Source organism: Mycteria americana, chromosome 4 (assembly GCF_035582795.1).
Source record: "Mycteria americana isolate JAX WOST 10 ecotype Jacksonville Zoo and Gardens chromosome 4, USCA_MyAme_1.0, whole genome shotgun sequence".
NCBI classification, from domain to species: Eukaryota; Metazoa; Chordata; class Aves; order Ciconiiformes; family Ciconiidae; genus Mycteria; species Mycteria americana.
The window spans coordinates 85,463,795-85,491,080 of record NC_134368.1 but is presented as its reverse complement, the minus strand read 5'-3'; the positions used below and the strand labels follow the sequence as shown (position 1 = coordinate 85,491,080).

The 27,286-nt window shown below is 40.8% G+C and overlaps 1 protein-coding gene across 1 annotated transcript; it reads right to left on the bottom strand.

Annotated features, from left to right (window-relative positions):
- Positions 1–606: 606 nt before the first annotated feature.
- Positions 607–23,374, bottom strand: ANXA5 (annexin A5). The gene is made up of 13 exons (XM_075501162.1): positions 23,218–23,374; positions 23,081–23,124; positions 16,370–16,454; positions 15,195–15,289; positions 14,267–14,380; positions 11,734–11,824; positions 10,678–10,757; positions 10,163–10,219; positions 7,071–7,164; positions 5,182–5,277; positions 4,579–4,637; positions 2,294–2,416; positions 607–1,166 (listed from the first exon to the last, which is right to left on the bottom strand). The coding sequence occupies exons 2-13, from the start codon at positions 23,087–23,089 to the stop codon at positions 1,104–1,106; spliced, it is 966 nt and encodes a 321-aa protein (XP_075357277.1). The 5' UTR covers positions 23,090–23,124; positions 23,218–23,374; the 3' UTR covers positions 607–1,103.
- Between the last annotated feature and the right edge of the window lie 3,912 nt (positions 23,375–27,286).

The following is a 27,286-nucleotide window of genomic DNA, read 5'->3' as shown; positions in this document are numbered from 1 at the left end:
ACCATGGTGTTTAGACCTTATAATGCATGAAACAGAAGTCTCTTTATTCTCCTTCACACATGTCAATTTAATTTTCAGAGCCAGTCATAAATGATGAACTAAAGCAGTGAATTTAAGGCAGCCTATATTAAAGACTGGTGCTTTGCTCCCTGCTAACCTGATGAGAGAGTGGTGCTGCAACCATCCTCTTTTCACCCAAGATCCCTGAGGTATGGATCACTGTCTTCCCATCTCTTCTTCACCGGCTTCCATCCCAGAAATCTTCAACTGGTCCTACAAGTGTAGCATATCTGCTCCACTTTGGCACTGTGCAAACAGCTCTCCTTCCTTCCCCCAGCTTTGGAGGAGAAGAAAAAGACAAAGCAGCACAAAATGAGAATGCAATGCCCAGCAAATACCAATACTTTGGTATTCCAGCTATACTGAACTGCAGCATCACCACAGCACCCATATACTAGACTAGACATCAAGACATACAGCTGCAAAACATAATATATACTTAAAAGCTTGCATAATAGTAGGAAAAATATACCAACAGTTTGAAGGTGTGGAATCATATGAAAGGGAAAATAGATCTTTGCCCATTAAAAACCACATACAACTGTGCCGAGAGGGAAAAATTTATTGGTCCTTTAGATTTCCCATGATTGCTTGTATTATGTTCAGCAAATTCATTCAACTATTACATACACAGGATATCTTTTCTTCATTTGCAATGTTAGAGCTAGCTTAACATTCAGTGGAAATGTAAGGAATAAAAGCAAAAAAATATCATCTTCAAATTATTAGTGAAATACATGATTTTTTTTTTTCCTATTTCAGCAAAACATTTGCAAAGAATTGGGTTCTGTGCTCAGTACCCATCTTCCACAGAGACGACTCTCGCATACTCACAGAAGGCACTTGAAATTCCTGAAGTTGGGATGTCAGGAAGAGGAGGGATCAGCTATCACTTGAATAACAATATGCTCATTTTTATTAAGTGCAATACTAGTATAAATTCAAACAGCCACAAAGCATTAAGATACAAAAACTTAGCTAGACATGCTAACTAAAGGGCTGCAAAGCTGGAGTACAACAAATCCTTCGTGTTACTGTCACCATTACTCATCATCTCCACCACAGAGGAGCAGGAGTGCTTTCCTGTAGTCCCCAGATGTATCTTTCTGTTAATATAACAGACCAGTCACCGTGAGTCACAACCACAGAAATGTGAAGAAAAACAGCAGCCAAGGAGGACTCCAACAGATTATACATTTGTCCCACCCACAGGAAATCCACTTGGATGACTCTCCACTCAGGAATGACACAAGGAAATTCTCTGTCTCTTATGTTAGAGCTGTATTTACACAGACAGACTTTCAGAAATACAAAAAGCCTCTGAAAGCTTTACTAGAACTGAGCTACCCATTGCATATTAGAATGCATTCGTCTGCAAGTGAGAAAGTCCAAACAAAGGAGAAACCCAAAGCAGCATCAAAAGCAACCACCTTTAAATGTGCAGAGTGCACCTGCCATCACTTAGAAAGGCCCCAGCCCTGCTCCCTGTAATTAATGGGAAGCTCTGCTACTAATTCCGTAGGACAGCTGTACGGGCCCGACTGACAGTGTCAAAAGCAACTCCACCCAGCCTAATTAAGAGAGTATAATGTCAGGAATGATAACAGAAAATCGTAAAACAGCATTTAAAAATAAAACAAAATACCCCAAAAAAATTATTAGGAAAAAAAGCATTTTGGCTTCAACTGTGCAGCAACAGCTGGCTCTGGATTTCTTGCTGGCTCTTTCCCTTCCTGCTCCTTCCCATCCACTCAAAGGAGATTATGATTCAGACTGATTCCACAGTGAAATGTTTTCCACTTTGAAATGGTGCAAAAGGTTCCGCACCACAATCCAAGATTTAAACTTCAATCTCGTGATAATTCATACTCCCAACCCCAACATTATTTCTCTGGAGCCAGCACCCTCTCTGAAGCACTGAAAATCAGAAGGAACCCAGACAAGAAAAAGGAAATGAAGCAGTAGCTAAAAATGGTGTATGAGTAATTGTAATTTCAGAAAACCACATCTGCTCTCCTACTGGAAAGAAACCTTTAGCTTTTCATAGGAAGTGTCCCCCACTTAAATGACGCTATGTGGTACTTCACAAAACTGCAGATCAGCCACCACTGCTCTCAGAGTGCACTGTGTTGTCCAGCTCTACTCACATCCGCCCCCTCCCATAAAAATAAACAGTGGAAACAATAACATCTCAAGCACCCCTGTTTTCCTGACAACAGAGCAATAATTTTACCTGAATCATTTGATGCAACGATTTTGCAAAATTCTTTCTGAATTCTTGTCTAATATCCAACAGATCAATTTCACTTCTTGAAACCATGACTCTGATCAGGGTATCATCATCAGTGCCAGCCCCCTAAAAACAAAAGTTTAAATAATACTAAAATATGAGTTTGTTCTAGGACAGATGCTGTAGCAAAACAACAAATACAAACAACTAGGGTGCAACATGAAAGCAAAGTGGAACAAGAGGCGTCTCAAAACACTCCTGCATTAAATTTCTACTCCAAAACAGAGAGTATTTGGGACAGTATCACAAGACATTGACACTGCAATGTGGAGAACAGAGGACTGACCATGCCAGGTGCTCGAACCCCTGGACTTCTATGAAGGGCCATATGATCAGACCTCTTATTTCATGTTTCATCTCACAAGCTTCAACCGTGAACACTCATATAAATTTAAAATAATCCAGTTCCAAGATTACACAGTAGCATATCTGATCACCACGATCAGAATCACATGCAAACCACCCTTTCAATGTAGTCTGAGACTGCGGAATTGCAGTCGGTTCTGGAACTGGGAACTGGGTAAATCCTAACAATGACTAATACAAAGCATATAACATTGTACAGCAAGACACAGGCAGAGCAACTCATTCCACAAATTATCCAGCTGTTTATCATGAAGGTAAACTTCATAAACCTTTTCCAACCACGCAAACATGCTCCACTCTTTTATTCATCTTTATTGCTTTAAACATTTTAAAAGTTCCTGTGCTGGCAGGCTGTGCCAGACTAACATCCTGACCCCTCCTGCTCAGACAAGTCAGACTCCACACAAGCTGAAGCAATACAAATTTTCACATGCTGACCTGCTAATGCACCTCAAGGAAGGACTTGGCAGAGCCCCCACGATCATCTTCAGCCTAATGTCCAGGGTCACTCAATCCTTCGACTGGGTGTAATATTCTTGGATTACATTTAGGGCATTTTTAATGCCCTAAAGCTGCTCAAAAGTTATGCCGTGAGTCCGGTGGTTTCTGAGTAGGATTTACATTAGAATCTGGTAAAAACCAGGCTCTGCCCCATCTAATCATGAAAGCAAACTCTGCGCATTGTAGAACTTTGTCATGCCAACCTGATTAATCAGAAGTACAAACTCTTCTGCCAAAGTAATAAATGATGATCTTTCTTATCTGAAGTGCTTAATGATTGTTATTTATATCGAAAAAATAATTGGGAATCTCACCAGAGACATTAATCAGGCCCCTCGTAATAGAAATGTAAAATATTCTAAAATCCACAGGAAAAGGTTTTCTATTGCATTCTTTGAAAAATAAAAATTAATAGATAAATAAGAAAAAAAGTAATCTTCCTCATACGTTCTCAGCATACTAGTATAATATTTTGTATTTTCCACCTCAACCTTATTTTACACTGATGTTTATAAAAGCAGTAAAGCAGCTTTTAAAAATTAAGCTATCATTTCATTTCTCTTCACTAATTCTCATGCTGACACCTCATCAACACAACCATCTGGTGACAAACATACTTCAGTGCTTTTCAGCAAGGGGAAGGGAGGAATTCTTCAGGGAAGCTGACAACTTGCCTGAAAACAATAGACTACCTACCTCGGTTTTAATTAATATTAGCCCCTGTGAGTTAAAAATACAGTTTTCCCTGCTTATCTCTTCACATCCAAGAGAAGGCGAAGCCAACAAACACAGCTGTGTTGCTGATGGGATTCCCCTGCAGAATCTTTTGTAGCTGTTTAAGCCTCTTTCCTTTTTCTCTGATGAGTTCCTTTTCCTTCTCAAAATGGGATGGATAACCATCAAAATGTGTTTCAAAGCTAACTACACCTTCAGTCTGTAAATACTCATCTCCAAAACAAAGAGCACTAAATCTGCACAATCTGCAATTTAGTTTTTGGTCATCTTTACTTCCTCAATATATGCGCCACCTAAAGACACTGTAGTCTTTATTTAGCTGAAGGTGCCCAGTGGATCTAGCCAGACATTTCCAATGTAACAAGACCAAGTCCGAAAACAGCTGATGAGACTGATGTTTCCTGTAAAAGATTTATGGTCTGACAAACTTACAATGAACTCGAAGTAAAGCTTATGAATCGTTTGTATCCTCTCCCAGATCTGCATTCCCCAAACCTTTTGCAGATGCTTAGTGATACAGTATCCTGTTGGCATTTGCAGTGAAAGAAGAAATGAAGAACAAGTGAAAGGGATAGGAATTGTAGCTGGGGGAAACAGAAAATGACGTACAGAAAACACGTACATACCTTCATGGAATAATACAGAGTCTCGGCAAAATAGGCAGGCACGCTTCGGATGCATTTCACTGAAAAAAGGCAAAGGATTAAATTACTGATTGTTATTCAAACAGGACAATCTTTCGCTGTCACAGCAAGGTGTGTGTTACTGGATCATTCTCTCCAGTGTGGACAATTAAGTATACAGCTGCCAGCTGGTCTGTTCCTCTGCTACAACTCTTTGGGTTCTAGGAGTTAGAATCCACAATATATTTCTAACAGAAAAGAGACTCTGCTAGTCAAATTCTACTCCCAGTTACAAATCTACTATGACATTGTCCTAAATGAGATGCCAGAAATTCAAACGAAGGCAGAGTTTTGTCTCACCTTCTAACAGAGGTGCACATGACCAAACAGAATGCAGTTCACCACCACCCCCTGGCCCATTTCCCCCCTGCCCCTATCTGTTAAAGGAAGAATAAAGGCCTATTCTCTAGATACAAAAATAGATCCCAGGTGATTAACTTTAAAAAGGAACCATGTTTTCATGCCACTTCCTATAACAACTGCAATTTAAGGAGGCCTGGGAGTAAATGAAGAAGGCCAGTTCTAGATCTATTAAGACTTAATTACCAACTGCCAAAAGCAGCTTCTCCAAATCACCAGAGGTTTCACGGTCAATGGTCTCTTCAATTTGAAAGCCGGAAATAGTCATGTATTTGTCAAACACTGCAAAACAGAAAGTGTGCTTAGTTAAGTGTCTAGCCAGCATTTCTCCTCAGTACAGGTTAATGCCATCTGTAACGCATTATCCACAGTGCAAATGCTACTGTCCACTCATTCTTCCCTCTGTCCTACTTTAAATACCTATTTGCTACCAGACTGCTACTATGCAACACGTTCCTGTACCTGGGGAGGAACAACCCCATGCACCAGTACATGCTGGGGGTCAACCAGCTGGAAAGCAGTTTTGCAGAAAAGGAGCTGGGGGTCCTGGTGGGCACCAGGTTGAACATGAGGCAGCAGTGTGCCCTTGTGGCAAAGGCAGCGAATGGTATCCTGGGCTGCCTTAGGAGGAGTGTTGCCAGCAGGTCAAGGGAGGTGATCCTTTCCCATCTACTCAGCACTGGTGAGGCTACACCTGGAGTGCAGGGTCCAGTTCTGGGCTTCCCAGTACAAGAGATGCGGAGCAACTGAAGCAAGTTCAGTGAAGGGCCACTAAGATGATTAAGGGACTGAAGCATCTCTCCCTATGAGGAAACGCTGAGATAGCTGGAACTGTTCAGTCTGAAGAAGAGAAAGCTCAGGGGGGAATATCATCAATGTGTACAAATATGTGAAGGGAGGGAGTAAAGAAGACGGACCCAGGCTCTTTTCAGTGGTGCCCAGTGCCGGGACAAGAGGCAATGGACACAGGAGGTTCTGTCTGAACGTCAGGAAACACTTTTTGCCTGTGCAGGTGACTCAGTACTGGCACAGGTTACCCAGGGAGGTTGTGGAGTCCTTGGAGATGTGCAAAAGCCATGTGGACATGATGCTGGGCAGCCTGCTCTAGGTAGCCCTGCTCAAGCAGGGTTGGACAAGATGACCTCCAGAGGTCCCTTCCAACCTCAACCGTTCTGTGATTCTGTGAACACATCCAGTGAAAGAGTGCAGGGAGAAGAGGGAAAGGAAAAGAAGGGAAGTTTTAGGAAATTAATAAGCATTTTTCTCAGGCTGCAGCTATCATTTAGCCTGAATCTAAGATCTTGGCTACACTGGACTACTGCATCAAATTAACTTCACAAAACCAAACTGGCCTATTGGCAATCTGTTCAAGTCTGTGTTCATGAATATCCGTAAGACCTGAGTTTTCTATGAAATCTTACATTTCTATCATGCTAAGTAAATGTTGAGTGCATAAAAACAAACTTTAGGATTACTTTAATGCAAATAACGGTAAAAAACTAAACAGTAAAATCACAAATCAAATTACCTTTAAAAATCCAAATGAATCCAAAAATTCAAAAAGGAAAACAAAAAGATTGGAGAACCAAAGCAAAACTTACTGGTCATTATTTCCAACGGCCTAAACAGCTTGGTAAAACAGACTTATGAATGGGTAACGAGCAGAGAAAAAAATTATTGCCTCTTTATTAACAGCTAATAAAGTATGAACCTATAAAAGGGCTGATCTCTTCAGAGCTGGATCTCCATCAGATTATGATGACTCATAACAGACTCTCAGTATCACTTCTACTGCCACGACCTCTTTCAAAAGGGAAAAAATAAACAAGCATCCAGAAAGAAACACCCTAGCTGTCCCTCAGATCTATTGCACCACTCCTTCAAGCAGGAGATCACTGCTAGGGGAGAACTGAATTACAGGAAACAAAACTGAACATATTAAGTAGAGGGAAGAGGTGATTAAGGATTTCTGGGCTTGACAAATGCGGTACCAGAAACAACTTTTCTACCACCAGCTGGATAACACTGAGACTTCAGGCAGAAGTTTTCATGCATACATGAACCATATCACCTACCCCTCCTTAAATGGGAAACGCTTCGGGTTCCCAAGATGGTGATGAACTTTTCTTCATCTGTTCCCCATTTCAGCTCCCCAGCTCTAAACAAAACCTGTTGGAAATTCAAGAGATCAAAACAACAGCATTTGTTATGTGTCCACACGCCCTGTTGAAAAGCTCTATTTGTCTCACTCTAAGGAGCATTAAACTTACTAACAAGCTATAGCTGGAGGGAAAAAAATGAAATAAAATTGCCAAGTACTGAACTGCCTTTAGAAAGATGCAGTAATGATAAATTCTGAAATTGACTGTGAAAGCATTTCCATGAGTAATACTGCTTAAGGCCCTAAGACTGACTGTGCGCATAGTCCCTTTCATAAGCCTGAAGTTTTCTGAAACTGTGATAATACAGGAGATAAAACCCATTCCCAATACTGCTTCTTCTGGGGTTTTTTTTCTTCCCCTTTTTAAAATCAGACTAGCAAAACTTTATTACATGATGACTCATATCAATGGAAGAACCATGCTAACTTGGCCCAGGAGTAAGTTTTCCAAAAAGGAGGGGAAGATGGATTTAGAAGCTCTCAGGAACAGGATCTGTGGGCTGCTAAATTCTTAGCCATATGAAATCAGATCAGTAAGAGATTTTAATCATTGTAGCACATTCATTGCTCTTCAGGCAAGGCTTTCTTCAATGCAGACAACGACCAGAGCATTAGCAGCATTTAGGAAAGACAAGCACTTCTGTAAGTAGGAATAAGCAACAGGGGAGGGAGAAAATGAGAAAAAACTCAGAAAATGAAATTAGTTGTTCTTCCTGAGACTCAGAAGCTTTTTTCCAAATCGTGTGCTAAACACCACATGAGGAGAAAGCTTTGTACATATCATAGTAGATAGTATTTTTTCTCCCTCCTCAGTGAGCAGAGGACAGGCAAACAGGTTACCACCTACATTCAGGCAATCAAATATTTCTTAGAAAAATCCCGACAACCAAATCTGCTGCATAGCAACGCTGTTGGTCATCTGTCTGTCCATATTGTAAAACCTGAATGGGATGTTATGAATTTTTCATTTATGTTTGTCCCACAATCCTATTCAAAAATGCATTTGTGACTGCTGCATGCTCTTTTTAATATTAATGGTACAGAGTACAAAAGGGGGGGGGGGGCTATTAAGGCATTGCAAGGATATTTATTTCAAATAATATATGCTAAGCTCTTCAAATTAATACCAGCACTCTGCATCCAGTAGCAACATGAAGTCCCAGCACACCATTTAGAAATGCCAGGAATGCATTTCTTTAGAGATACTAGAAGTTGTGAACGGCATTTCATGTGAGCTCTAAGTTTTCACCTGCCTTGTCGCTGCGCAATACCCAAAATGTACGTCAATTGCTTAACTTTCAAAAAAGTGATATTCATAAAATCTCTCCCAAAACTTTAAACTTTCTCTTTCAGGCATTCTCAGAAAAGTCTTGCAAGTTCCCTGCACATTCATACTATCTCGTAGTATGAATGCCCATTCCCCAACTGCTTTGAATTAATGTTTAGTAATCATAGACTAAAAAAAATTAAAAATCACCACTGAGGAAAAAGGCTGCCTCTAATGTACCAAATCCTTCCCAGAATATCATACTAATCAAGAGAAACATTGGGAAGCCAAAAATAGTCTTACATTTGCACAGTCACATTCCTCAACTCTGACCATCTGTACCTGCCAATAATAATTAGAAAATTCTCTGAATCTGTTCCAGCTATGTTAGATGTTGAATGTAAAGATATCAGTAAAGAGAAATGTGACAGAACACTTCTCTGTTTGGGTCCCAGCTCAAGCCAAATGTACATAGCAAACCACAGAGACCATTTAGAAAGCCAGGACTTTTTCTACATTTAGGTATCGTGCCTCCTAAATTTAGATGCTCATTTAAAATCAACTAAAGAGGCCAAAAGGAATCTATCCACCTAACAAGGCCTGTGGTTCCTGGGTTTCTTCAATTATGTAAGCCCAGCTAAAGGCAAGACTGACACAATTTCATGAAACATTCTAATTCGTGATTCAAACATTTGCCTCGCTAATTTTCAAGCTCTGGTTTCCACAGGATTAATTTTAATAGCAGGAGAACAATGCTTTCTGAATTTACATAACAAAGCATAGGCCTGTGCCAATAAAATACATTTTGCCAGTCTGTCTCTCCACCTTGCCCTGCTATCAGGAGAATGTTTTATTGATCTGGTATTCTGCTTTTCCTCCTGATGATATGAACAATCCATATATTTTCTTTCATCTCAACTGACAATTTATGAGAGGAAAATGTCTAGCCCAGAGTTATCTGAAATAACCAAGAAGAAACATGCATTAAATGAGTTCTGTAATCAAATTGCTGAAATATTGACCATCGCTACAACTAACAACAAAGCCAACAGCATCCAGCAAGAGACTGCATCAACAATACCAATTTACCACTGGTATTCCTTTTCCTGTCTAGAGCACAGGTTTAGTGATCAGTGACAACGTCACGGACAATACCCGCAAAGGGCAACATGCGAGTCCCTAGAAACTCTTCAGAGGCAATTCTCAAGACTGTCATCTGGTTACAGTAAAGCAGAATATTTGGTATGTTTTCTCTTTTTAGTATTTCACCCTCTGTGGAGGCATCCCTCACCAAATAGCATTAACATTTCACTACAACATGTATATGACACGTGATATGCAAGGATTGAATTGAGAGAGAAGTTCAAGTCAGATATTAAGGAATGAACTGTTAACATCTCTGAGTTTTCCAGTAGTGGGTCTCTCAGCATCACAAAGCCTCAGCAATCATAACTCTCTTTTCCAGTGATCTAATCACTGTTCCATTCAAGCACCTCACTAAGTAATGAGCAAAACAAGACATGCTTTACACTGAAACGTGAAAGTGCCAAAAATCTTGATCCCAATGTTTCAGGTTTTGACACTTCTTTTGTCCAGAATGTATAAAAGCACAGGAAAACGTACTAAGAAACACACAGAGAGAACCTTAACAATTTCTCTCTCACATTTGAATTCTAGCTGTGTACTCTCTTTGCAAGATAACTTGTAGAAATGCCCCAAAAACCAACTCATTCACCCACCTGGGCATCCTGCTCAACAAGACCCTCATCAACTCTGCCATCAGGATCTCTATTTGCCTAAAGAGAATTTTAAAAAGTTGTTAGACTGAAGAATTAAAAGTTGAATCAAAAAACAATTTATATGTTATATTGAGCCTGTAAGAGTTACTGTGAGAAGTCGGCCCCTAAAGCAATCTTCTCCAAAATCACCTTATTTTCCCCTTCTGCTTGCACGTGTCTTTACAAAATAAACGTTCTCTTCTCCTATGGCCTTCAAAACACCCCATAGCAGGCATTCTGCTATACCCATGAGCATCACAGAAGCTTTTCAATTCAGATATGTGGAAAAGACCCATAACAGAGCTCAAGACTGACCCGGCAAGTCAGAGGAAATGACTCAGTTTCAGAACCAATCCTGCCTATCACCACATCTACCTAGAATACCCAGCTTAGAAAGCAGAAAGTGACAAGTGTACATCAGACAGGAAAACAGAATTGAAAATCATACACACGTCTGCACACAAAGAGATACTGACCTGCAGCAGGACCACCAGCAGTCTCTGAAAATGGCCTGATGTTTCTCCTGTGATCTTATCCTCCAAGTTGGCCTCATACTCTGGAAAAGAGCAATACCCATTCACCACCTTGCAGATTTCCTCACTATTTTGAGGAGAAAGCAAGGAAAAGCAAAAAGTCAAATTGATTCACAGCTTGTAGAATCATTTATCAGAAACAGCTTTAACAACTACGACATATTCTGCTTTCACTTATAACCTAACATTATTGTAAAAGAGGTGAAAAGATAGCATCTCACACCTAGTAGCAGGAACAGATTCCTCAAAATATTTTGAAATACAAGGTGACATGCATAGATTCAGCTCTTTAAGGAACTAAAGAGCATACAGATCTGGAGTTATGCTAAAACATGGCAGTCTCACAACTGTACAACAACCGTGAGCCCAGAAAAGTCTAGTGCTAATAAATTTTGCCCTTGGAGACACTAAGTTTTGCCTCGAACTTTATTAAGACATGAGAATTTATTGTGTGGCAGGAATCTGCATAGAGGTAAAAGAAATGTGTTGAATTAAACAATGCCTTAAAAAAAAAAAACCAAATCACAGGGTAAAAGCACATATTCCTGTGGACAACCAAAAAGCTGCACCTGCTTTAGAGCAAATGCATTTGAACAGAACACTGAGCAAAAGGCAAAAAATCACTTCTGTTTTTCTATGTGATACCAGTTTTCTAGTTTCCAATTACTAAAAATCCCCTTTCAGTCAAAGGGATGAAAATAATGGGTGAAAGAAGTAAATGTATTTGAATGAATTCTAACTATAAAGCACAAAACACTATGGTGCAGGTCATAACTCAGGTTATGACCTGCAGTCATAGTCCCAAAATCAAAACTATTTTAGTTTACAATCCAAACTCTAGCTTCTTTCAGTATGATGTTTTGCAACACAGCAGAATGAAATCCCACTTATTGGACACATCCATCAGTTCACAGATAGACCTTATTTGAAAGATGAGCTAAAATCATATTAAGAGAACTGAACAGAGACCCTAGAACTTTATTTTATACAGAACTTTACCTTGCAGATAAACCTGTTTAATATTCCGTACTTCCGCAGGTGTTCTGGAGGCAAGAATTTCAGTTAACACTTTCTCATTCGTTCCTGCTCCCTGCAGGGGTGCAAGTATAAATCAGTTGATGGAATAACAAAAGGAAAACAAGAATTCCCTTTGACAATCAAAAGCAAGCATCACTTATACACTTGGCCCAAATAAAGAAAAATTATTTTCTTCTTTCTGGTATATTGTGGAGATTTTGGAAAGAATTTTTTCCAGTTCCAGCTTGATTGTTTTCAAAACCAACCGAACACTTAATAAAGGCTCACTGCTGCAGGATTCAGATGAGCCCTTCCATGTTCAAGCACACCCAGATATGCCTCAGTTCTTCGCTATCACAGTCAATACATCAAGGTAAGTGATGAATAGAGTAACAGTTTCCATCTTAGCTCTAGTTCATATACTGTCTTTCATCAGCTAGTACACAGATAAACAGAGCCACCCAGCAATGATCTTTACCTTTCTATGAATTGTGCTATGTTAAACCCACCCTCTTTTCCACTGCAAACAAACACATTTTACAATAGAATTGCTAACCCAGATAGTTTAAGCTGCTGCACTCTAATTACAGCAGGCACAAAAGGCACTCTTCACTTTTACAAGGATAAAATTTACAAAAGCCAAGGCAGTATCTTGTTTCCACAAGCCTGAGTCTACTTTGCCCGTAAAAATAAGCCATTGCTCTTTACGCTTCCAAAGGACTCATTTTCACAAAAGCAACACTGAAATACAATACTGTGTATTTTTTGCTTCAGCGTGTTATTTACAACCTTTCCTGTAAGGAAAACCCAAATGCTAACTGCATACAAAGATATCCAAAATACCAATCTGCCAGGTTACATGTAATCACTTTCAAAATACAGATTGTTTCAAGAACATGCCTACTCAACAAGTGAGGCACGCACAATTATATTAGTTGTAATCTAAGTAGCAGCAGTGAAAATTGATAGGACAATCTTCAGCCAGACTTAATGCTCTTAGCTGAGTTGTTATCTTGCACTGAAGTCTCTGCTATCGCATCTTCTTTACTGTTGTTATCCACCTTAGCTGAACTGCAGCTAGTATTGACATATTTTCCTGTGCAGACACATCCTCTGAAATCCTATGATCTTCTGTTTAATATCATTTTTTGTAGGTGACAAGAACAAAACCACTCTTGTTTCACTACTTCTATTTTCCCTCCTACACCCATCTGTTCTGTCATTTCCCTGTTAGTCTTTGACTCCTAAGTCAACAAGAGGAGCTTGGGAATACATTTTTTCCTTTTAGTCAACAAGGCCTTTATCAGTTTCTTTGTCAGGTGCCATCTCCCCTTCCCCCACTGCATATAAAGACATCACAGAAAATTTCCAGGATTAAAGTTTCTGTTGTCTGAGATACTATTTGCTGGGTCATGGGTTCATGAGCACTAGCTTGCACAGTTGACTAAAGCCTACATATTAACCAGTTGGTCATCAAGGATCTTGGGAGTTTACATGTAAGTGTCACCCAACCAAGTACTGCCTGACACTAGTCAAGTTCAATGTCCTCTAATCAACAGGTTCTGTGACTAATCCAGGGACATCCAATTCCTGAATTTCCACAGGCTGATGATATCAGACAGGTGTAACAGAGGGGGGAAAAAAAATAGGACCACATGGAAGAAAACACACTAAAATATCTACACATACAGATTGTAAATTGTTTGTTTATGTGGCCTTCCCAGAAAGTCACTAAATGCATTCAACTAAAGAGAAATGTTAGAAAAGTAACACTGACAGGGCTATCAACTCTTCCCTGTGTATTACTGGAGGCAGTTTTTAGAACGCATTCAATAATACAGATAATACCGCTCATAATTTTGGTGGACACCAGTTTACATAGGTACGCTAGCTCATCAATTTTGGAGTTGCACTGTAATCCATCAGGGGCAAAACACCCTCTAGCTTAAATAATAATCAAGGAGAGACATACAAATAACATCACACTTTAATGAAATGCCTTTAACTAATTTGCAGCTTATGCGTACAGCTGTATAGCTGTAAAACCTAGGCTGCTCACAGAAGAAAAATCTCGTGTCCACTGGACGTCAGCACTGCACTTTACCAGCAAAAAGAATTTAAAAGCAACATGCACATCTACTCATTGTATTTCAGTCAGAAGGAACAAGTCTTATGCTACGTAGATTTTAATTTGCATCTACAGCAACACTGTCCTCTTAAGATTACATACTTTCTTAAGAAAATAATTTCACATAAAACATTATACAGACTAGAGTTCTAAACTACCTCTAATGAGTTGTTAGGATGAATAAGAAACCAGGCAAAACCATGGCATTAGCAATAATAGCAGGTGTTAGCATAACATTCCTAGTTTAAAAAAAAGGCAAAAAGAAAAAAAAAAGGCTATGTCTATTGGCTTTCCCCTTACCAACCAAAAGTTAATTCCTAAAAAAACAACAAAAGAGCAACAAACATTTCATATAATGTATTAATTCCCTTCCCTCATTCCTCTTACCTTGATGGCATGCTTCAGTGCATGAGCATCAAAAATATAAGCTGGTCTCATCAAAGATACCATCAATGTTTCAAATTTGCCGGTAAGTTCTGATTTCAGGTCATCTACAAGATCCTAATGCAGAACAAACAGTGCTGTAATGAACAAGGACTAACCATTTTAAATGCATGCATGCATGTCTGTAAGCTAGAACACTCTGGAGACACATCAAAATGCGTCGGGGACAGGGCTCTCTCTGTTTTAATTGGTACCTGAACTGAAACAAATGTAGCCAAATAACACAGAAGAAAAGGATACAAGGGCATTTGGAAAACTTGAAACATATTGTGATTTTTTTTTCAATATAGAAATTCTTTAAACCCTAGTTGTTCACTGCACTTGCTATCTGAAGCAAAGGTTACCCAGCCAGAATATTAAAGGATCCAACAATGCTGGAAGAAAGAAATAAGCTGTCTTTGCTTTGAACTCACTTATGGCTTTATCTACCAATATATTTGGTTTTGTTTTCTCCTACGGTATTAGGCTGCTTTATTTCTGCCACATTTTCTAGCTCTAGAAAATTCTTTTCCAGCTATCATCTTATATTCGAGACCTTGCATCAAAATATTTGATAACTCCTTCCATACCAAGAATGAGGTCAGTACTAACAGGAAACTATAGGAGCTTTTGCGCAAAAACCCATCTAAGACATACTGGACTGAAACACAGAAAAAGAAAGTAACTTCTTCATGCTAACCTAAAAGGAATATTCTAACCTAGCCAGCAATTAAGGATATGGCAGAGTGGGGAAGAGGGGGAGACAGAAGCAAAACTAGATTTTCTTCGAAGGAACCTTTTACAGGGAGCGCGATGAATGTGCCTCACAGTTTTAAGTAATCATCATAGGCCACATTCAGCTCATTTCTAGAGGTATTTTTCTTCTTCTCACCCTGCCAAATAAGGTTTTAAAGGCAGATGCAATTTCTTGACGCTGAGCATTGTTTCTGCTGGTAAGGATCTTCAGAATAGTTTCTTCATCAGTCCCTGAAGTTAGAAAGAACAGAGAATTACAAACACACTCTAAAAAACAAACATCAGTGCCACAAACTCAAAAGGCAATGAAAGATGCTTTGAAAAAACAGTCTACTGACAAAGAGCAGAAGCATCTAAATAACCGATGTCACCATACCCCAAGCTGAGCTGCCAGGTTTGGTGTTCTGCTGTTGCAAAAATATGGCTGGAGGACCTACGTGTTGGTTGTTCTCCATCAGTGCTCTGTTCCAGACACTGCTCCCAGCACCTGAGGCATCGGCTATAACATTTAGACACAGTCTGTATTCTACAGAGAAGCCTTGCCTTTGGGCTCACCAAGTGATTTACTTTAGAATAAACAGCAAAACTCAGTCCAGTAACCCCAAACACTCCAGAGTACAGAAGTGCAGAGCTATTACCCATTTTATATACGACAGTTTGCAAGGTAGCCCTCACAGCACAGCATCTTACTAGCCCTACTGAATTTGTCAATAGGCTGAGGTGTATCTCATTTCCCTTCTTCCCTTCCTTCTGTTTCCTCCTGCAGGCAGCCTCAAAGTAAGTAGCAAATTAGGATTTGTTCTCACAGGGAAGTTTTGGGACAGAAAGCTACAGTGTGAGTTTACAGACCACTTGTCTGTCTACATTAATGTTGTGTGCTTGTATTCTTTGTTCACAGTAACTGTAATGTGCTTACACAGTTCCAGACCGAGGGGGCTGCCACACATTTTCCAAGCACAGAGCTTCTGCTATACTGTCATAACTCTCCATAGTTGTCGCCTGTAAATCCACAGTCTAGCTTACTATGCAGTAAAACTCTGTGTGCAGGGAAGCCTGTGGAGTATCAATTTTTAATGGAGAATGTGCAAACCACCTTCTTTTTTCCCTTATGCTAACCTAAAAATAAACCTTCTTGAGAGCAGCACAGTCAAAACCAGGACACACCCAGACCCCTGCAGTGCTGGGGTTGTCATTCCACAGCATGTAGATGCATGCCCTACTCTCATCTGCTAATATAAAAAAATGAGTTCAGAAAGGATGTTTTCAAAGGAGTAAGAGCCCTTTCCTTTTCGTAAAATAAATTATTCTTACCCATTCCCTTCATGGCCTTACGAAGAGCTTCTGCATCAGCTCTGGCATCAAAAGGAGAGAAGGCTTTCACGGTGCCTCTTGTGTACTACAGGGGGAAAAAAAAGGGTGGGGGGAAAGCAAAAAATCCATGAAATAGAAGATAGCATCTTTCAGTTCTCCACACATGAGCCCAGACTGAATTTGAATCCACAATCCAAAAGAAGATAGCATTTTTCTTGCAATTGTCTCACTAAATAGCAGTCTGTGGGTATTTAAACACAGCTCTCGCTCAAAAGGGACTACTATGGTTTTACTCAGCAGTATACCAGCTAAGTTCAGGTATATTTACATAATGGTAGTTTGCAGGATTGGTATTTACAACACTGGAGCCTGAATGCAGGAAAATGACTAAGAAATTACCATTTATTAAAGTAATTTGGGAAATTAATTGCACAAATCACGTATGCTAGAAAAGCTGCACAAAGATCCAAGACACATTCGGAAATAACAACCTCCTCTCCTCAAGAAAAACCTACTGGAGCTCTCAACCAGTATCATACTGATTTTTTCCATCACGCTGCAAATGAGACCTACTGAACTCTGCAATGGCTTTCAATTTTTCATCATGTTTCTTTTGGCATAAGCAACTTTTTACTCAAGTGATTCAGCTACATTTCTCATAGTAGTTTACAGCTAAAAAGAAATAACAGTTCAAACATAAGGATAAAAGATCAGCCCATCCAAACACAAAAATAATTCCACTAGGTTTCCATGGAACATGGCTCTTCAGGGACTTTCTCTATGGGTCAAACACAAAAGGATATTCATCGCTCTTACGCCAAAGTCTCGCCTTTATTTAAACATGACAGTTCAAGAACCTATAGCACAGTAGTTAATTTATAAACTGTAAATGGCCAAAAGGGGAAACAGTTGGGTTTTGGGAATAGGGAGTTTTTTCTAACAGCTGAAAAAGGACATTTATTGTAAGCATCGCTGTACAAAAGTAGTAATCAGTACAGGCAGGGCATTTTTCCACTCTCAAGAAAGAGCATGAAAGGAATTGCCAAGACACTTACTGAGACTGGCACCAGATTATTTCACAGGCAGCACAGCCATCTGGCCTCTGCGATACACCCTTTCCCTCAAGTTAGCAGTTTCAGCCCCACAGTGTTTTGGTTTCAAGTCAATGTACTCATCCAAGAGGGGTCAGCCAGAAGAGCACAAAGATAAAAGAGCTGGAGAGCACTAACCAGAAACTGCCGTGAAGCACTGCTACCTCTCAGGCCACCTGTGTCTTATTGCCACCAAAGACTCCCTACCCCTCCCACTGCAGAAGCAGTAATGAGTTAGGTTTACCTCTGCCGTACTTCAGAAAATCAGAACACAAAGTATCATGGTGTTTAATAGCAACAACAAACTTCTTTCTGGTGGATGCTTTCCAATATCCAGCATACTTCAGAGGCATGACAACTCCCCTGAAGCATTCTGCTTTTCCCATTACAAGCAAGTTTTTAGGCAGTACTTCAAATTTAGGCACAGCAACATGTACTTAGTCATTTTCCTAGCTAATTCCAAAGGCTATCGTGAAAAAAATTCAAGGATTTGGGACTCAATTTTATAAATCGAATTTAATTTGGTAAAACAGATAAAGACTAAAAAGCCTCTGCTTTCCTCTTCCTCTCTTATTACCATGCCAGCCAGCATGCATTATTTAAAATTGTACTTCCTGCTGTTTTGTTTCATATCATCTTAACATAACTAATATTATACAACTTCCACAATTCTCCTTTGGACATGACTAATGGTCAACAGGTCTCGGAAGAAAAAGTTATTGATCTTTAAGTTAAAGTTTTCCTTTGTTTATTTTGTTATGAGCAAGTGAAATTCCGCTTCACAATTCCTAAGCCTTGTGACAACAGCTCAACATTCCTCTGTGGCTGTTTTAGACAACATGTGTGTGAACACTACATGCTAGATTAAACCTATGTCTGCATCATCCTTCTCATTTTTGTCAAGTAAGAAGATTCTTATTTGACAAAATAACTCCCTTTTCCAAAGCACAGTGTAGAAAGCCTCAACATACACTAAGCTTGATGAACAGTTCCTGAAATTCTTCTGGTGCAGCTGTAGTCTGAAAGAGTTTTCTTGATGTCTGGGCATCATTTGCATTCCAAGTGTTCCCTCCTGATGCACAGTGCTTATTGGATTTTGGCTACCTACCTGCCACAATCACCCTCGATCAGTACTTGAGCTGCACCTAGCTTGCAAACCAGAAATATTGCTGCAGCTCTGCCATCCAGCATAATAAAAATCCACATCACCTGGGTACCACAAAGACAGCAGCTATAATGGCAGAATTTCCAGCTACATCTGCTGCCCTTGATACTATATGCTGGTGCAAATAGAGCACAACCACAGCAGGGGCTGTTAGGATAAGACACGCTTGGATACAGCTTTGTGGGCCCAAGTCCAACCTACAGTCTAACTGCCTTCAGAAGCCACATGTGGGCAGATGTGACACAGACAATAGTTGGTCCATCACCGGGAAAGTGTCGAGCCATCCCTAAATTTCACATCAGAAACCTATTCACCTAGCTTTTTAGAGCACTGCAGTGTGGCCTGGCAATCAGAGTATGGCAGGAAATGCTCAGGCACACCATGTTTAACAACCACAAATCCATCTAAAACACGCCACTGCCCAGAAGCACCCTTATTAGTTATTCCAGCCCCCGTTTCTCATTTGCAAATTCAATGGACAATGGCAGAAAGCTCTGCAGTGATAACAAACTCAGTCCACGGAGGGAAGAGCTGTCTCTTCCTTCCCAAACGTGGCACCTTTTGGCCAGAGAAAGAGAGGGCAAGCGCCGTTTCTAAACCACCATCACTGCCTGAACCGCTGAAGTCAACTTTCAGTCACAGAGAATCCGAAATAGGAGCTATGAACCAGTCATTTCTAACAAAATAATAGATCCACACACAAGAGTTTCTGACAAAAGCCAGACACTCATTTATCAGACAACTCAGCTACAGTTTAAACTCTATCGAAATAAACTGGTTCTTGCAGATGGATCACAGCATCACAACTGCTACACCATCCTGAAAGACAAGTATTTAACATTTATTTACAAACTTCATAACTTTTTATAGACATAAATTATCTTATTTTTAGTTTCTCCAAGAATGTTCCTTGCCATTTACACAAACGGATACACAGTAACACTACAGCCTCATAGGTCATTTTTATTTTGGTTAGTAAGTTTCCCACCCACTAGAACCCAAAGTACCTCAATGGGAAGGAGAACACAAATAGTCTTTGATATAAATCCTTTTGTAATCTAGAGTGATCCCTTACTACGTAGCAACACCCTACACTGGGCAGTAAAATATAAAGAGAAGCACAACACACAAGACCTCAACAGAAAGAATATCACAAGATTATAACACCCAAAATCTACCCACATTCTTTTCTTTCTACATTCCCCAATACACTGACTGTTGTTAAGCAACCATGTGTAGCATAAGCGCAATTTGTGATTATACACTAGAAATAAACAGCAGCTTCCATTTTCTCCAGACACCTACCAATGAGACTAACAAAGCCCCTAGATACACAAAACTAGCACGAAGAGGGAAGGTAGAGGAAAAAAAGAAAGAAAAAAAAAAAAGACTTCATAGCAAGAGATGGTCTTGCTTTAGAATTTATGTCCCTCCAAATGAGGAAATTCACGCTCTCTGTTATTTTTTGTTTATTCTGCTCTAGCAAAAGTTTGCAGGAGAAAATCTCATCAGATGAGATGTTTCTAACCCGCACCTCAGAGCTACGTTAACTTCTCCCAAGAGACAACTTTGTCTTCACAATTTGATGTCATGTGGCCACATATCCTGGCAACAGCATTATCTACAAGATCAACAATAGCCACTTAACAAGGTTCCTTTTAATTTTTCCCACCAAGCACACAAAAAGTTTCCCACCCACGAGATCCCACATTTAGCCACTGTTAAATACATTCATTATCCAGCAAACAAAAGACCATACTTGAACTGATTCAGACTTCTTCCAGGCTACCCTTGCTCTGTACCCACTCACATCAAGTTCTTACCACTCACATTTCCCGTAGATGAGGAGCTACCCCCTTTCACGATGCTGCTCTGCAGCAACAAAAGTAGGGTCTCATCAATTTGCCACTGGAAAGCCCAGTGTCTAGCACAGGAAAAGGTGGTATGTGACTTTTTTAAAAGCAGCCATCTGTTTACAAGATGGCACAGAAAAACTGTGGAGTGCTAAGAATGGAAATGGAGAACGTTTTCCAGCACACAGGTTGACAAACACAGAAGGTATGCTATTTTCAGAAGACAGAAGAGAGCCCAGAAGGTCACATGCTAGAATAAATGAAAGACTGCCTTAAGATTTCTTACGCAAGAATAGACATCTTGCAGATAAAACACAACACAGCGTTCACCAGTAAATCGAAAGCCTTTATGGCACTGAAGACCACACAGAGATCCCAGTTCAAATTGTGCTTTATAGCTAACATCATGTAAAAAATATATAATTATTTCATGACATCCTTACCAAAATTTCAAGGTCAGTAGGATGTAAACTACATTGTGAGTGGGTGAATACAGGCACAGAGCTGATGCAAATGCACAACTATAAAGACGCCTCTACAAAACACCTCTCTAAGTTTAGTAATGCTTCAGATTGTCCACTTAAATGGAAGGAGTAAGCTCTGGTCAGCAGACTATAGTCACATCTGCCCCACTAAATTTAAACTGCTGACAAAAAACAGAATTACACAACATGTGTGTTGAACTCTGAGTCAGTACAGCATGGAGACACCAAAGATAGGGAGAGAAAGGAAAAAAAAAAAGAAAGCGAGAGGGTGGGAGAGAGGGAGAAGAGAAGAGCAAGCAACAGCAACGTAGGAACCAATGCAAGGATGTTTGCAAAAACATTCAAAGAACCTGTCCTCACAAGTAACCTCAACAAAGCCAAAGAGCTTCTTAGGACCCGATTCTGAAAAAGTGCTTGTACTTTGCAATGCGAGACACAATCCTCTGAAGCGCTACTGGAGCTGGCGATACTATTCCTGTGCTCCAAGTCACACGTGCACATTGGCAGAAGAGGAACTCCAGATATAGCACACAGCAGCCACACCTTCACCAGCAGCAAGCAATCCTTTCCTGGCAGTTTATAAATGGATACACAAAATACTCCCAACTTCACATTCAGGGAAAAATTTGGGAGTAGCAGACCAAAACAGATCAGTCCACAGCATGCAAGTAGAAAAGATTCTTGTTGCTTTCTTTCCAGATGTCTGAATTAGCAAACGCGGGGTAGCATTTCCAAGGCAGCTTGTTCATCGAGCAGGAAGAGATCATACCATGTGCATCTATGCATTAACAAAGACCACCACACATACAGACGTGAGAGAAAAGGCAGCTTGTTAGGACAGCAGTGGTCCTCCCAAGAAAGCAGATAAACACAGGCATGGAGAGACCAGTCTGCACAGCACATTACGGCATGCCGTAGTTTTCCCACAAGATGAATGAACGTTTTTGTCCTGAACATGGAACACACAAAATCCCTCAGGTCTTTGGGGAAAAAAAAAAAAAAAAAATCTTCCCATAACTGAGCAAGAACAAATACTTCAGTGACCAATGCTCCAAAGATAACTTACCTTCTTCAAAGGTTTTATTCTTCAGTGATGTATCTAGACTAAATTGGACTTCAGTACACTCTGCTGTCCAGGCTTTGTGAACTCTGAACCTTTAGTTGCACATATAAATCACTACTGTCAAATGTTTAAATGTTTAAAGAAAGAAAAATCCCCTCTTTGTCCCTCAGAAAAAATCCCAAAACTTTAATGATTTAGTGGAATACTATTATAAATATTTTTTTTAAGTGAAGTACCCTTTCTTTCTTTTAAAACTAAATCCAGACAGAATATGAGTAAATATGCACCGGAGTGTTAAAACAGCACCAATCATTCCACTCAAGTTAAAATAACGAAACTAATACTATATTGCTGTGCAATTACCCCAACCTTTGTGAAGGCACTCATACAACTTGATGGCTTTCACTTCCTACAGCAGTACAAAATCCATAAATATGCCACTAAACTCTTTATTTTACTTTCCAGAGCGTATGATGCAACTATAGAAACAAAGACTGGAATCCGCCCCGTTTTCCAAGCCTTCCTCCAGGCTCAAACCTAACAGCAGCGACACAAGGGCTGCAAAGGAAAAAAAATACCAGGCAAAGTACTGCGTGATAGCTGCGAGGCTTCCAGAAAAATTAAGTTAGATACAGGAAAGCTGGGGACATGTGTACCGAGCCCGAGCCTCCCCAGGGCACAGCCACGGCGGTATTTTTTTCTCCTTCCTCCTCCAGTGGAAGGAGCCTCCACCCAGGCATAATATAAACACGCGGTACCGAATACTTGGCCAAATTAGTGGAAACTGGCGGAAAAAAAAAGTTGTGCCTGACGTGCGCCTCACATGATTAGCTGCTTTCCCCGTCCCCCTCCCCTCCACGTCTCCCCAGGCTTGGGGACGGGTTGATTTACGGGAGACCGAAAATACATCAGTGAGGAGTAAAAGTACGCAGACAGCTAAGACGCGGGTGTCCCGGGACGGGCGGCGGCCGGGCAGGGGCGAGCCCACCGAGGGGCCGCGGCGGCCGTTAGCCCATCGCGGCGGCCGTTAGCCCGGCGCCGCCGCCCGCCTCACCTTCGCCATCTCTGGGATCCGCCGGGCCGGAGCCGAGTCCGAGTCTGCAAAGAGAGATGCGACAGTGAGTGAGCGCCCGCCCGGCCCGGCCCGGCCCGCCACCCTCACCTCCCCTCCCTGCGGGCCAGCGCCCTCACCGCAAGCCGAGCCGCCGCCGCCGCCCAGAGCTACCGGGAGCACTGAGGAAGGCAGGAAGGAGAGAGCCCCGCTCCGGCCCCGCCGCTGCTTGCCTCACCCGGGGGCCGGGCCAGGCCCCACCCCGGGCGGGCGGCGAGCCACGGCCGCCTCCCACGGGCTGCCTGGAGGCCGGGCAGGCGGCGGCTTCAGCCCGCGAGGCCCCGGGGCTTTGAGGCGCGCTCAGTGCCGCCGGCCTTCGCCTCCCGGCTGGGGAAGGCAGGAGCCGGGCCGAGGTCTTCCTCGCTGGCTGCTGAAGGGGCACCGCGCCGGTCTGAGCGCCTCTGGTCCCCTACAAGTAAACGCGGCTAGCTCGGAAGGAGCAAAGATAAAGCCTTCCCGCCATCAGCCTCACTTCCCTGGGGCTCGTCCCTTTAGGTGATGGCTTTCTCCTCCGTCTCTATTACACCATAGAAGGGTACAATCAGTGCTTTGTTTCTTAGTAATAATAATATTTTAATTATTTTAAATATTAATTAAAATTTTTCTTTTAAAAGAGAATTTTTTTCTTTTAAAAGAAAAATTACATTTGCAGATGGATAGCCTCCAACAGCTGCTCAAGCCCTCCTCCTGATGAAATTTGTATAAAAATCAGTTCCCATTAATCTGAAGAGGATCATATCCCATCACTCAAGGGCAACTCTGTACTGAATTTTAAAGCAGGCATTTTATTAGCTGACCTAGGTTAGCTTCCTAGTAAGCTAGGTTAGCAAAATAAGCACAAAGCTGGAACAGAATGTAAGGGCTGTTGTTGTACACTATCAGTACGGTAAGCATTTTGGGTGATGATACTCTACTTCTCAACATCTTACAGCAGGACCATTTCACTGACCCAAGTATAGAGAAGATATATCCAGTTTGGGAGAACAACGAGGGTACAGTCTGCGTGGCTATTCAAAGAACATTTTCATCTAAAGCTGAAGTCTTGCTCCCTCACCCATACAAATGCAATCCAGCTGTGTGTCAGATGAAAGAAGGAAAAGAGACTGCAACACAAATGGAATTTAGTGTCTTTGCCAAAATAAGACATGAACATAATCTCGCTACGTGAGCATTTTAACATGTAACAGTCGCTTTTGTGTTAAAGTGAGTTGTGTTTACAGCCGGAAACACAAACAGAAATGCAGATCGTGATGTAAATTTAAATATTTTGTCCATCATTTCTTGTTGCCCCAGAAGCGCACTTAACAGTTCAGCAAAAACATGTGATCCACCCAGCTGGCTTCCTTTGCAGGACTGAGGATCAAATGGTTAGCTAAAATGGCCTGATTTACTACTTAAAGTCTAATTTGAATCTAACCCATTGAAGTGGCATTCCACACATGCTCAAAGATGCATGAAGGGAATAGTGAGCTGCTCATAATACACATGTGGAAATGTGTGTATGGATTAGATGTAGAATAACGATATTTAAGAAAACATTATGGGTTATGAAATGGTTTAAAAAATAGTGGTTGACATTAAAACGGGTTGCTTTTAGTTTAAGCGCAACCTCGCTTACACACACACGCTGCTTTCTGCAAAAGTAAGTCTTTTTCTCCTTACACGTTATATACAGAGCAGATACAAGCCACGCTGCGATCATGTTTCAAGCTTTACAAGAAAGTGCACACATGCACACACAAAGAAATGCAATGGAATCTAAATCTGCCCTCTTTAACACACTCCAAAATTCTGTCAGACTGAGGCATGTAAACACAGCAGTAACTGCGTGCTGAGTACCAAATGACACAGGTGTGAGCAGTTAGCCAAATGGAATTCAAACCTCGTTAGTGACTCAGATGTGTAATAAGGAATAGTTATTGGGTAACATGAAAGTTTAAAAAAGGCTCTATCAGTATGATGTGAACAGTTAATAAGGTGTCTAGAAACTAGTAAAGCTGTAGTCCTCGTCACTTTGAAATATGTTAACAGAATCGCTCTACTATAGCAAATGGCATACACAAAGATTAGTACATTATGATACAAACGTATCTATTAAACTTCACAAATAAAACAAAGCCTTGAATAATTTGGAAAAAGGTGTATATTTGTCTAACAAATTATTTAGCAGTTAGCATCCGACCACCTGGAATGCAACTGCACTGTCTCAGAGAGAGAGCAGTCCTCCCTCTCCTCTCCTGCCCTGCACTGCAGCAAGCCCCTCCCGGCTGCAATACGAGCTTTGAATTCTTGGCTTCCTGTAATCCAAGCATAGTTTAAACCAGGCAATGTGACATACAATTTCTGCTAGCTTAATGAAAATGTTGTGTCATGTGTATAACAGCACATTAAGAGGCAGGGGGGAAAAACTTGTTTCCTCTCTCATACCTCTCCTCATACCTTCTGACTTATGAGGATGGATTTTTCTAGATTACAGGATTTGTTTCCTATGCCTTATTTAGTATCCTTACTAATTTACAGCAATTCTCTAATTTAAGGAAATTATCAAACAGATGTCTTTAATTCCATTTTTCCCTTTAAAATTTGTGTTGGATGTTGTGGATTTGGAATCAAATCAACACATGCCTTTTGTTCTGCAGGAAGTGTCTCTGTGTACACTTTGCTTCTCATTTCTAGTGGAGGAAGTCTACCTTCTTTCATTTCAAGGTAGTTGAAATGGTTTTCCACTCTTCTACCTTTGAGCAGCTTACACACACTATAGCTTGTTATTCTACTCTATGTGCACAGTCTTACCCTCAGCCAAACATGAGGTAATGTTCAGTCAATCGACAGTAACCTCTGGATTTCTAATTGGTGAAGGACAGGGAAAAGAATCTTGGATGTGAGAACACAGAATATTTTCCTGCTCTGGATGGGGTCTCAAATACATGATCCAAGATGAACTGCAACAGTAGGAAAAGGTTAAGAGGAGAACAATCTTCTTGCCAACAGATGAAGTTAGGAGTAAAATCTACTCTAGTCAATCTAAAATATCATCAATATTTGTTTAAGCAAGCAAATATTTGCTTAACTTCATGAAGCAAGGAGGCCTGGGGGAGCAGGGGAGAATGTTAGAGTAAAACCACGTGAAAGATTTGCCAGTCCATTTGGCAAGAGCAGATGTTTGGGGAGGAAAAAAAAAAAAAAAAAAAAAAAAATTGCCTGATCATCGCAGAATTTCAGTCTTTGCATTGATTTGAATGCAAAGGGAAGAGGCAGAAATAGCTATACCAGCAAATCCAGAACAAACCTGAAGACATGAACATATATCTGGAGAGACTGAACATATAACAGTGCATATTGCACTGACTGCCTTCAGTCGAAACAATTTAAGTTGGGCTAAAACAGTTACAGATGGTGACTCAAAAGCATCAGATGCAAGACCTTCTTGGTCACCATGGGCAAGTATTTAACATGACAGTGGCTCTAGTATTCAATAGTGTTCACCCACAAGCCACAAATCAGCCTTCTAGATTTAGTATAATTCTTTTTCTCCTTTTTTTTTTTAAATGAAGCCAAGTTTTTCCCACAAGGAAAAAAGCCACATTAGGTGAAAGCAAACTCTCCCCCTTCCAAGCCCCTCCCTGCTCTTTGCATCTTCATACATGAGCAGAATCATACCAGGATGTAACAGTCTGTTTCCCAGTGCTGCTGCTGGCACAGTGCACTTTCAATCCTTAACACAGAGCTGCAAATACCTGGAACAAGAAAAAGCAATAAAATATGATGAGAAACAGAATTGCAGTGCCTTAATGATGTATTTAGCTCTGGCACACACTGCAACTTTGAAAGCAAGGCCCTGCCAGTTCCCAATCCGTTTCAAGGCACAGGTCTTGTCCATACAGAGTGAAATTCTGGCATTGGTCTCGAAGTCACACTTTCACAGGGAAATTAAATGCTGAAATATCACACTGAGGCTGAATGTGCCTTGATTAAGTAACCAGGAAGTGTTCAGCAGCCAGAAAGCCAAAGTAACCTCAGAAGCACATACTACATTAGCAACCTTGCATTTCCTTGGGAGGCAAAGATGGGATTGCATCCATTTGGGGATACATGCTGGGGTCAGGTTTTTTGCTCTGGAGATACAATGGCTAGCACTGCTGTGTCAGA